The sequence below is a fragment of the Neopsephotus bourkii genome, unplaced genomic scaffold (genome assembly GCF_033783945.1).
Source record: "Neopsephotus bourkii isolate Nb327-2 ecotype Australia unplaced genomic scaffold, CSIRO-AGI_Nbou_v1 NB_1376, whole genome shotgun sequence".
NCBI classification, from domain to species: Eukaryota; Metazoa; Chordata; class Aves; order Psittaciformes; family Psittacidae; genus Neopsephotus; species Neopsephotus bourkii.
In genome coordinates, this window is record NW_026901855.1 from 2862772 (window position 1) to 2874857 (window position 12086).

The following is a 12086-nucleotide window of genomic DNA, read 5'->3' on the forward strand; positions in this document are numbered from 1 at the left end:
TCCTGTCATGCTTCTAACTTCTTGTTACTTGGAAAAAGCAGTGGTTTTAACAAGGAGCAGTGCTGTCCCCAGACTGTGGTTCCTACGTTGAATCTGATAGCAACAGCTTCTGAAAGTTGTATCAAAAAGGCCTACTCTTTGCTGAGTTGCTGACTACATGAGTTATGAAATACTGCCAAATGTTGAGGGGCAAGGTCTAGACGATTACTTGAGTACTACTGAGTTCAACTGACTGTAAATATTTAATGGAAGATGGGTATGTTCACCAGAGGAGCAGACTGGGGAGGCAATAGTAATCTTTGATCATTGCTAAAATAAAGGTGTTGAACGAACACCTGATGAGCAAAAGACCAAAACTTGTAAGCTCTGTGGAGACCAAGGGGACCTGTTGCTAGGAGTCTGCAGCACCAAAGTCACCGTCAGACCCCATGGGAATGAGATTTGAGTTTGCCTTAACAATGGTACTCAAAGTAATCTTTTCTAATGCTGCCACAGGACTGGTCAAGCTGGCAACATGTGACTTTGAAGGATGAAAGTCTTTTTTTCTGAAATCCAGTGATGCATATTCAACATGAGAGAGTTTGCTGTCTTTTGGAGTACACAGTGCTGCATAACAGAAGGAGGACTGAGCTAGTGAAGCTTGGCCTTCTCTTTACACAGAAAAGCTTTTTTTCTGGTAACCAGCATCCATCTCCTTGTGACTGGCTACCCTCTTGATACTGTATGTGCATACATACTTGCTAATGCAGATGTGCTTATATGGTCCTGAGTTGCCCTGCCTCTTCTAAATGAGGTTTTGTGATATAGGCTAGGATTGCTTTTCTTGTTTGAAAAAGTACTGCAAAACCACTGTCATTCGTGATCCATAGGCATAGTGTTTGAATGTTAATAACTTGTAGATAGAGCAGTGATTTCCTAATGTGTTTTACTGCAGGTGTCTGAACGCGACAGAATAGAATTCAGAAGTTAAAAGTATGTTAAGAAGCTTGAGATAGGGCTTTCAGGCAAAGTTGTCTAATCGGATAATCTGTCACTACAATTTGCTCTTGTCCAGAAAGTGAAATAAATGTAGTTCAAATAATAAATAAACACAAGAGGGAGTTGTGAAAAAAAAAATCTGTGTTGCTGTCCAAACACTCAAATTAGTAGAGAACAGATTTTCAAAATGGTCATGTGTTTAACTGTTTAGAGATGCAGAGCAGAGGAGACTTGCAGTTGTGCTACTGATAGAGTGTGTCAGAAGGAAGCCAGCTCTCGAGGTCTGACACTAGCCAAAACCTGTAGCCCCTTACTATTAGAAACTGAAATATTCTGAGGCTGGAGAAGGTGACCAAGAGAGCAGTCCTGATCATCAGATGATCTCTGCTTTTTCCAGACTGTTGTGCATCAGGTTTCCTAATGTCACTTGGGACCTGCAGGTTCATCTCACTGTTAAATTCTTTTGCATAGATCCACTGTCAGTGAGCTCCTCTGCATTTGGCCTGGCTGACCTGGTGAAGTCAATAAGTCTCTATTGACTGTGCCCAGATGAGGCTAGATGGAGGCTCCTGAAGAGAAAGGGTGGTCTTTAATCTTTGCTTTCTTCATCCCTTATACCCTACATGAAAAAGTCCTTTCACTGCTTTGCTTCTTTAATTGCCTACATCACTTTGCTGGAGGACTCTGTTACCTACTTAAACAACTCAGCTAAGAGGAAATTGCACACTTACGCACTGTTTTTTGTCACGTCATAGTATTCAAAATGCACATGCTGAAAATGTTTTAATTCTGTGCTTGCAGCATAACAGCAACTTATTTGTTACGACAAGACAGATACTTCTTTTAATCAGTTTAGTGAATATGCTGGTACTGTGAATATTAGGGTCCTGAGAATGCGTGGGCTTAGAGAGAAAAACAGCCTATCATCTTCCCAAATTAGAGAAATGAACAAGCATTCCCTCTTTTTCTGATCTCCCTCCTTCGCTTTTTGCAGTACAAGACTTGAAGCTAGTGCACTGAAGTAGGAAAGCTAAAGGTGGAAAGATGTTGTTTGACTTCATGTCCCATGTGAAGGGATGAACCACCATACTGGAAAAGGCATGCTTGTGATGCCTCATGCTGGATGACTGGTGACAGCTAAGCAGAGATGTTTCCAAGATTCCTTGATGTCTTGTGTTGCTTCCTTCCTCCTGGAAGAAGGCAGGCGAATAGGCCAGCTACTGCTCTGTGGGTACCTGGGATAATGGATAGGGAAGGATTCCTCTCTGCTTTGCTGCAATTTGGAGTGAGGACAGGAAATAGCAGTGAATGTGCTAGTAAATGATGTGCTGCTGTCAGTGTGAATAAAACCACTTTCCAGTCAATATCTTGGTCACATTCAACCACAGTAGCCCAACTGAGTGTTAGCGTAATACATTACAGGAAACACATCAGCAACAGGTCAAAATTTGGAACTCAATCATAGCTCTCCACTGAAATAGTCTATGAGTTCCATCTACTTCTGTAATTACCTGGGTTTTTTTAGGAAGGTTTCTGACTGCTTAGTTAAACAAGAGTTAGGCAAAGACCGACTGAGAACTGGCAAAACATGAAAGCAGATACACTGCAGTATTTCTGGGCAAGGAGGATGGAAGTTCCTATCAAATATCCCAGCTAGCTGATGATGCAAAAGGGAGCAGAAGGCATAATCCCAGCTACATAATTTCTTCTCCTGAGTCTCTATATGTTTCTTACCTCAAGTTCTTCCAAAATCTGGAAAATGGTATCTCTCTTCACATTGTCTTTATGTTTTCCCATTTGGTAAAATACTCTGTGCCTGCCTCTTATTGTAACTCCTTGTTTTGAATTTTACGAACTTAGTGTGGTTTCACCTGGTTTGTCTTTGTGTGTGTATGCATCTGCATTTGTAGGTTCACCTAAGATTTCAGCAGGAATGAATTCTACTCTGGAATAGAGTCCTGCTAGTAAGACAAAAGCAGGTATAGAAGGACACAAAACAGCACTGCCCTTACAAAATACAGGTTATTAAAAGAAAGTCTTGACTTTTCATTGGAGGTGTAGGGACTGTGTTTGTCTTATCTCACAGCTTCTAAGACTGTTGTATCCAAGCACAGAAATTAATTGTGACAATTCTCATTCAAAGCAGTACAGGAAGGGTTGAGACACTTGTATTCAGACTCTTGCTCTGCTACAGATTTGTGCAGATTGATCTGGGGCAAGCCACATAACCTCTTTATGATACCATTTGGTAGTGTATAGGTTGAGAATTATAACACATTTTAAAGACTAGGAAATGCTTGAAGCCTTCAGATATGCAGTTACATAAAAATTACAACATAGAAACTATTTCCTGCTTAAGTAGATGTTGAGCTTCAGCAGTGGTGGTGGTGATACCTTTTAGATGGAAACATATTGTTCTTAAGTCCTTTTTTCTGGAGGGGGAGTGTGTGAGGGAGGAAATCTGTTGGAGTTTAGTAGAAAGCAAGACATTGCCTTTGATGGGCAGAGCGAACTGTTTTGTTTGGGTGTAGTAAGGGAAAATGGACTAGAGCCAAAATAAAAAGAAGGCTGTTTTGGTCTCATAGATGAAGTCTGTATCTGGCATAGCTATTTTCTGTGGAAGGGGATATATGTGGCAGTGGTGAAACCCTACCAGTGCTCAGGGACCTGTGCTCATGGGACCTAAGTTTTTTTCAGGGCTACACTAGCCTTGCAAAGCAGAGGGATCAGGGCATGGAACAGCGACTTGTGTGAAATCCAAGCAATACTGTTGGCCTCAAGTGTGAAAGGGTTGTCTTCTAAATTTATCACAATGACCCCTAACTGTTTCCTTAAGGGAGATGGGCTGGGAAAGTTATCTTGTCATTGAACTCATCTTTCCTCTGCAGACAAGATAAGAATGTGTGTACAGAAGTCCCTTCTGCCCATCTTAGGTCTTCTAATTACTATGTGCATTTTCTGCCCCATGCAGATACCACTTCACTGGCTTCCTTGTGAGAACACAATAATAGGGCCTTCATAGAGGGAAAAAAATTCCAAAGTAACTAGATCTCTCCCTCTGTTGCGTTTTCCTTATTCACAAAAAACCTAGCCTTATCAACAAGTGAAATCAAGTTTGTTTGGCATGATTTGCTGGTTACTCCTATATTAGAGAAAATGAAATTTCTGTCAGTCAATCAGTCAGCTTGCTGGAAAGTTGATCATTATGCCATGATAAAAGTTAAAAAAAGTAAAAAATTAATCTATCAACAGATTAGTCATTAAAGGATTGGGGGAAAGTCTCCAAAGAAAGTCTCTATCCATCATCTCTTGGAAGAGGCAGCAAATGTCTTTGCAGTGCTTTCTGGGGAGTGGGATTGCATGTCTCAAAGAACTGACACTGCCTAACGTTCCATCACCTATAACACTCCAACTGTGGTTTGTCTGAGGCTAATGCTCATTTTCATCATTTCATGATGGAAAATTGTTGCTCTGCGTCTTGACTGGGTGTGAGAAATGGTAACCTCAAAAGCCAGAGGTTGCCTTATGAAAGTTATCATGGTGGGTAACACTGGAGCACCTGTAGACATGCTCTGCTCAGAGGCCATGGATGGTGTGGCCAGGACTGCTGCTGCCCCTCCCGCAATAAGAGAGCAGCATTTCAGGGCAGGATTTGGTAAGAACGGCAAACAAAGGCCATGCTCGCAAAGCAACCCAGTGCTGCTGTCGCATGTGCAGTTCTGCCTTGTATTTACCCAAACTGAGGTTTTGGGCTTGAGATCTAGTAGCTTAATCTTGCAGTCCTAGTACTTTTTTAAAAACCATACCTATCAGAAGGATGTTGTGATCACTGTTTCCTTCTTTATTCTTTGGGGGAAAGAGAAATTGGCAAAAACTCTGAGAAGAGCTCAGTGAGCACTGCGTGTGAAGGGGTCTTCAGAAGGTGAAGGCTCCTGAAGTTCCACAATCAGCCTGCAGGACTCTAGTCCTCTTACTTGGGAAATTCAGGTTGGCAGATTGGGCAGAGGCTATTCCTTTCTATCTGTCTCAGAAAGGAAGAGCCAGGCCTCTGCACAGCTATTGTCAAGGCAGAGGAAGCTTCATTTGTCCATTTGCACTGAGTCAGAAGAGATTAATGTTACATTTCTGCACCACTCTAAATACCCACCTTACCCAGGCAGTTCTCTGTCAGCAGCAGCCCATTTCCAGAGTACAAACTCACCATTGTACTGTTTATATCAGTTAATTCAGCCCTGTGGACCTTGTGCCCAGCAATCACATGGCTCCCTGCTTGCCTAACCTCAGCCTAAATAGAAGTTAAAGTGCAAAATGAAAACATGGGCTATTGAGTGAGCAGAACCTGCCTGCCAGGCTGTTGCCACCATGGTCTCCCATTCATCAAGGGCCCACACCAGGGTTAGTCTTTGCACAGTCAGGATCCAGCCAGAGTGCCTCTTTCTGGAGAAAATTGTTTTCCGTGAAAATCAGCTCACTGCAAACGTTCTGCTCTTGAACTGTAGCCTGCCCAGGCGCTGACCCTATCTGCCTCTTAACAGCCCCTCTTGCTGCTGCGCATCAGGAATCTTCTTCAGTGGGCAGCTAGGTCATCAGTGAGTCTCCCTCTGACCTCAGATTTCTGTTAGAAGCACACCGGTGCTGGTTTTATCCTTCTTGCTTCTGCTTGGGTCAGATGTTCTACAGTGTGGTCAATGTGAGATTCCTTGCTTACAATCTCGGGCCCTACAAAAGATTGTCTTCTATCTTCAAAAGTTAAAGCATCTTAGAGTTTCTGCTGGGCTGATCACTTAGGTAAACAAAGGTGTATGTATATATATGCTCCATTTGTATTAATTAGCTGTTTTAACTGTGTCACCTGCAATATTCAAGAAATCAGATTCTGCTGCATTAAAACTCCGAATGAGACTTTGCTCTGTCTGCTGTTGTTCTAAACTAACATGATTTCTCTGCCGTCTTCAGGTGTATCTTTCACCACAAAACACCTCTGTTTTGACATCTTTAAGCTGTTCTGTCTAAAGGATAGTTGATCAGAATCACAGTTTGTCCTGACACAGCCTGGGGATGCACTGGGGCACACAGTTTGTGTGACATCTCAGGTAGAGGAGGTAGTGAGCAAGTTGCACTGATAGACTTCAGTAAAGCAAGGATGGCTTATACTGGCTGTCAATTTGGCCATTCTTCTTTTTTTGAATCCTCTTAAGTTTCTACAAATACTGACAGTATTTGTAGAATACTGATAGTGTGAAAAGTTTAAGCCTAATCTTAGTGTTTATTGCCATCTTTGTAGGTGAACCACACTGCATTTTCTTCTGTGCCATCTCATCTGAAAAGTTCTAGTCTGCCCTTTGCTTCTCCTGGCGGTGTACATTCTTGCCTCAAATCAGGGTTGATATAATATCAACCTCAACTGGGGTTGGTATTAAGAAATATCCTTTTAGTTCCTACTTTTTCCTTTTTATTTGCCTGACGTAAGACAGTGAAGCATTTATCCAGACGTGTTTGTGTGTATTTTCCTTTTAAAAAGGCCTCTATGACTTGTTTAACTGTTAAGGGTGTTTTTACATATTTGAGCAGTGGACAGCTGGACCCTGTAAGGACAGCTCTGTGCGTCAGGCTTCCTGTGCAAGATTGCGTGTGCCTGAGAGGCTCAACTGCAGATATGGAGAGGGATCTTCAGACAGGTCCTGAAATGCTGCTGTAGATAGGCAGTGGAATTGTATGAGTATGGGAAAGTGAATGGGAATTGTGAAAGCACACTGACTCCAACAGCAGCCAGGATACATACAGAGCTTTGAAACTGTCTTGTGCAGCCGGCTGCGTGTGCTAGTTCTGATGTTTGTGAAGATCTCTGAGGGTCTGTATGGGTTCTGTGCCTAAGAGTATGTGCTGTTATGCTGAATATCTGATTCTGATCTTACTTGCTGGGATTTATTCCGGTGTGGTTTCATAGGCTGCACTGAATTACACTGCTTTGAAATGGGACTCGGGCACTTTTCTGCCAGCCTGCGTTAGTTTGCATGTGTATGGGGAAGCGGGTGTCTGAGCACGGCAATTAGGCTTTGTCAGCGTGAGATGTGGATCTATGCATGTGCACAGAGTGCGTGTGTGTGGAGTCGTGACTCTGACTGTACCGGTGCCTGTGGCGGGCGTGTGGAAAGCGGCACGCTGGTCTGTCGTGCTGGGCTTGGGGACTGCTCGCAGGTGGACAGGCGCCTGCTGGCCTGCCCATATAAGTAGCCCATGGTGCACTCTTCACCTTAACCCTAAACTCTACAGCCATGCCCACGAGAAGCAGATTAGTGGTTAAGCGGAAAGAGCGTGCGCTGCCGCTGCGATGGTTCCCGTGGTGAGACCGGGCTAGAGCCGCATATTCATGTCACCCGCGCTGCAGCCGTCGCCGCCGTCCCAGCTGGGGTGCCAGGGTCAGCTCGGCTTGCGGCTCGAACTGCACCCCAACTCCTCCTGCCCCAGTTCGGAACGCCCCGCCGATTACCCCGGGGGAGCCGGGGCCGGACGCTGCCGCCGAGCGCGCAGCGGTGCCGGGTCTGTGGCCGGCGACCCCCCTGGCCGTGCCTCCCCCAGCCACGCTCCAAACCCAGCCCCTGCGCGGGAGCCAATAGCCGCCCTGCCGTCTTCATCCGTCTCTCGGCGTTAAAGCTACAGCGGCGCTCGGGGCGGTGAAATCCCCCGTGGCCGTGTCCTACGCTCCGCCCGCCTCCTGCCGCTGTCAGTGTGTCCGCACGCGGGTGCGGGATCAGAGCGGAGCGGCGCCGCCTCCCTCCGCCTCTGCCCCGCCACCCGGCTCTGTCCGGCTTCTGTTCCCGGGGTTCCCCGCCCTCCCCGGCCGCTGCAGTTTAGTTCTCTCGTTCTTTTTCTTTCATTTTTTATTCCCCCTTTCTTTTTCTTATTTTTTTCTCATCTCCAACCGGGAATGCTCAAACTGGACTGATGGACATTTCCGAGCTGTGCATCTCCGACCCGCTCGGCTACCACAACCAGTGAGTGTGCCGCGCCGCGCCGGGACCGGGGCGGGCCAGAGGCGGGCTGCGACTGGCGCTGCGTCCCGCTGCGGGTGGGACGGGGCAGCGACCCCGCGGTCCCGCAGCTTCTCTGCCGCAGAGCCGCCAGCCTCCTTCCCCCAGGGCAGGGAATGGACCGGGTGCATCTGAGCGGCGGCGGGCGCAGCGCGCACCTCTGCGCGGGCAGGTGCTGCAAGGTCCGCGGAGGAGCGAGCGCTCGGGGTGTGGGGGGGAGGGTGCCGGCGTGTTGCTGTGTTTCTTTCTTGCCTTGTAACTTCTCCCTCTAATGCTTCATCTCCTAGGAACAGGCAGCTAACAGCACTGGCAGTCCTTTCTGCGCAGTTTGACTTTCCGTCTGTGCTAGGATTTTTATTAGATGAATTACTAGGTGTCTGTAAAGAGATGTGCATATAAAATGACACAAAGCAGATCCATTAAAGCACTGTCTCTATTTTCAAGTAGTACGGTTTTTCACCTGAAATGCCCTATGGAAATTTAGTTTCCCACAGCTTACTGTTCGGATAGCCTGCTCGGGGAAAGAGTGGACTGAGTCGGAGGGCTGGCAAGCAGACATCCCGACCTGGGACCGGTGGCGAATACCTTAGCACCTGCTACTGCTCTTTGTATTCCGAAGTGGGCAGTGCCTGGTAATGCTGTGTTCAAAATCACTTCAGCATGTTAACTTTGGTTTGATTCTTTTGGGGAAGTTAGGAAACAAGGCAAAATCTTCTCGGCATTTGCATCCAGCTAACTGGAGCAGTTAGTTTTAAATGCATTTCTCCTCTCGGATAAATCTCACTAACCCTGAGCAGAATCCCCTTTTGTGTGTTTGATGTTAATCCCTGTGTCACCTACGCAGGTTCTGTGGTGGCATCAGACGTAGGAGTGAAGTAATTTTGGCTATTTCATTGCTCTTAAGAACACATTGTATTTAGTAAAATTAAAACAATTAAAGCCAAACAGAAAACCCACAATGATACTTACCTCTCTTTCCTCATTACAGCTGTCGTCTTTGTTTCTTGTTTCCTGATATTCCATCTGTCCTTACACTCCTTTCTTCTTCCTTTAATCCCCTGCTTCCAGCAGTTTCATTAAGATGAGACTTAGTATTGTTAATAGAAATTAATAATCTAACCCATGTGATTTTCTTTTTCCCACTGGTGCTTCACTTGTGGCTGCTCCATTTTGAATTAAAAATAAACAAACAGTTTCTTAAGGGAAATGTATTCTGTATGCTGCTGGGAGTCTTTTCATGTTATGGCAAAAACAGAAGGTGCATTTACCTTCATTTAAAAAAACCAAACAAAAACCAAACACAAACAACAAAACACTGCTACATCTTCATCACTTCCTATGGTGTCTCTTAACTTTTTCCTTTTGTTTTGTCTTTTGAAATTAAGAAAAGGTACTCAAACCAACATGAAAATAGTAATAAGTAATCCGCACTTTATGTTACTGTTCACCCCTTCTACTTTTCCATGGGCTGTCAGCTTTCAGTAATGTCAAGTGCACCTTACCTGTATTCACAACTCTATGGACAGTGAGTAGACAGATGAAGGTGGTCCTGGGGGAAGTGCCACTGAGCCGCTGCGGCTTTACAGTAGACAGAGGGTGCTGCTTTTGGAGATGAAAAACTGTTGGGGAGCTCTTTGTTTAGAGAAGTGCTTGCCTTGGTTCTGTGTGCCAACTAACCTGCTCCTTAACACTGCTGAGGGTAGAAGAGACAGACAAATATCACTTAACATATCTCAGCCTCTGTTTTTCAACCTCCTTATTTATTTATTTATTTGTTTATTTATTTATTAAAGATGTACAGCAATGCACAAAAGTATCGCTTTATCTGAGAAAAGTTACCGAGAGAAGGAAAAGAGGTGATAAGCCTTAAAACTACAGTGTATTTAAAGTGTACGTGCAGTGTGTCAGGTACTGATTTGATTTGCATTCTGGTTTTGTTAAGGTTAGATTTCAGATTGCATTCGTGCATCTGAGGATAAAAGTTGGCCCAATGCATATCCCTTTAGTCATTTTTCTCTCCCTGTAACACAATTATATTGTGAACATGCAATGTAAATACAGGTATTGCACTTGTGCCTGTATCACTACCTTGCTGTGTGAGCATATCATCCTTATTGTACTGATTTACTCTTCTGGCTGCTAGCTATTGGAAAGATTTGAAGTTATTTTCCTTTAAGCACGATAATACTTATTTTAATTATGTGGACAGCAAGTTTTGTCTAATTGAACCTTAAGGTAGGAATTAATTTTAAAATATTGTAAGCTGCCTCTTCTCATTTAGTTGTTTGTTAAGCTATAGGAAAGAAATAGGAGGACATGTAGAAGGTAGGAAGGGAAGTGGATGTGGTCACTCAATACGTGATCCATACAGTTACCTGGAAACTGTATTTCACCTTACAGTCATTGAGAGACAGAGAATGAACAAGGCAAAAGAGAGGAGAGGTGTCTCCACCTTGGAGATTAAGGAGAACTTAATATTTGTAACAGTCAGACCCAGGAATGGTCTCAACAAGACCTAAGCAAAGGAATTTATTGTCCCTGTCCTACTCCTCTTCAGGCAGTGAAAGTTGCCTTTCCTTTGCTTGCGTGTGTTAATGTGAGAGATGACACCAGAAACCTGCGGAAGTTCTGGTCAGTGGGCTGTTTGGTTCCCTCAGTGCAGGATCTTGCATGGAGAATAAGAAAATCCTTCTTTGTAATTTTGCTTTTTTGTGCATGTGTCCTTAGGCAGCATATGTATATCATTTCTTGCGTAGGAATTCACTCTTTAGCAACCGCTTACTACCTTTCGGTACTGACATTTGGGAGAATTGTTCCTGGGGTAAGTGAGGCAGCTTCAAGGAAGAGGTTTTCGTACGAGTTTGAATTCGGAAACTAACAAAGGCAATGATTTGTACCTGCAGTTTTACTCTCAGGTGAGGGCATATGGTGAGAATGCATTAGTTACACTGTAGTGACAATGTCTGTCTGCGGTACAGCGGAAGGGAACGTGTGTGCAGACACCACAAATGTACACTTTGACATATCAAAGATGTGACTACATTCACACACAAGCACATGTTTACATCTGTGTTTGTGTTATATACGCACGTACATATGTATGGTCATACTGAATATTGGTGGTGTGTCTCTCATGAGTCTGTTTGAAAGGAGAAAGACGGCATTTTTACTTTTCTGTATTAACTTCCACATCTCAGAGAATTTTCTTCTGCTTAGTTATAGTTGCCGCTAGAAATATTGATAGGACTACAAAATTGTAATTTCTAATTAATGTTCTATATGACAGACAGGAACTGACCAAGGAAATATCAAGAAGGGAAGATAAAATCATTGGCAAATGAGAGCATCCTGCCAGATGCTATGCCTCTTACACTCTTTCTTCTGGTGTATGAGACAGATACCTGATTCACTAATCTGATAAAAATAAAAATTATTTTATGAACAGAAGGATAAAGTTGAAAGGAATAAGTGATAAATTTGCTAGAGAGGTGGAAAAATGTAACATTGGAAGTCAATGAAGAAGTGAATTCAGGACTCCGCGGCAGAGAATTAACGAAGTTGTTGTCACTGACTCTAATGCACAGACTGAGGAGATGTGACTTGATTTCAGAGGTTACTGGAAATCTCCATATTCCGTGAATGGGAGGAAATCTGAGTCAGAGAAGCTGATGCAACTGTCTGCTTCGAGTATTTCTGAAAGTCTGGGACAGGGAGGAGTTAATTGGAAAGAATGGAGAGGAAGTTGTTTGTTTTATTGACAGAATAAATTACTAAAACTCTGGAAGAGAAATGGCCTAGTTGATAGGTTCCTGATGAGGTTCCCGTCATAGAATGGGGTCTTGGTACACTAAGTTTATTGAGCACAAGGCTGATTAGAAAATTGGTACCTTTAAAGTATTTGTATTAACTTTTCACTCCTTTTCCAATTCCACTTGTAAAAGTAAAGATGATCTAATCATTATCAATTATTGAGAAATATGGAAAGATCAATATATTTTTAAAATAGGATTTTTTTGCTTTTATTGATTTGAATTAATCAATAAATATTGCATTTAGCCTGAGAGGGGAAAGACTTTG

The 12086-nt window shown here is 43.8% G+C and overlaps 1 protein-coding gene across 7 annotated transcripts in view; it reads left to right on the plus strand.

The window, feature by feature from the left end:
- Positions 1-12086, plus strand: part of ESRRB (estrogen related receptor beta) — a 135432-nt gene that overhangs the window by 45348 nt on the left and 77998 nt on the right. The window contains exon 1 of one of the 7 annotated variants that reach the window (XM_061367437.1): positions 7603-7973. The exons of the other annotated variants lie outside the window; for them this stretch is intronic. Coding sequence (XP_061223421.1) covers positions 7924-7973 — 50 coding nt within the window. The 5' untranslated portion in view covers positions 7603-7923. Of the gene's footprint in view, positions 1-7602; positions 7974-12086 lie in introns of those variants that run through there. 7 annotated transcript variants of the gene reach the window in all.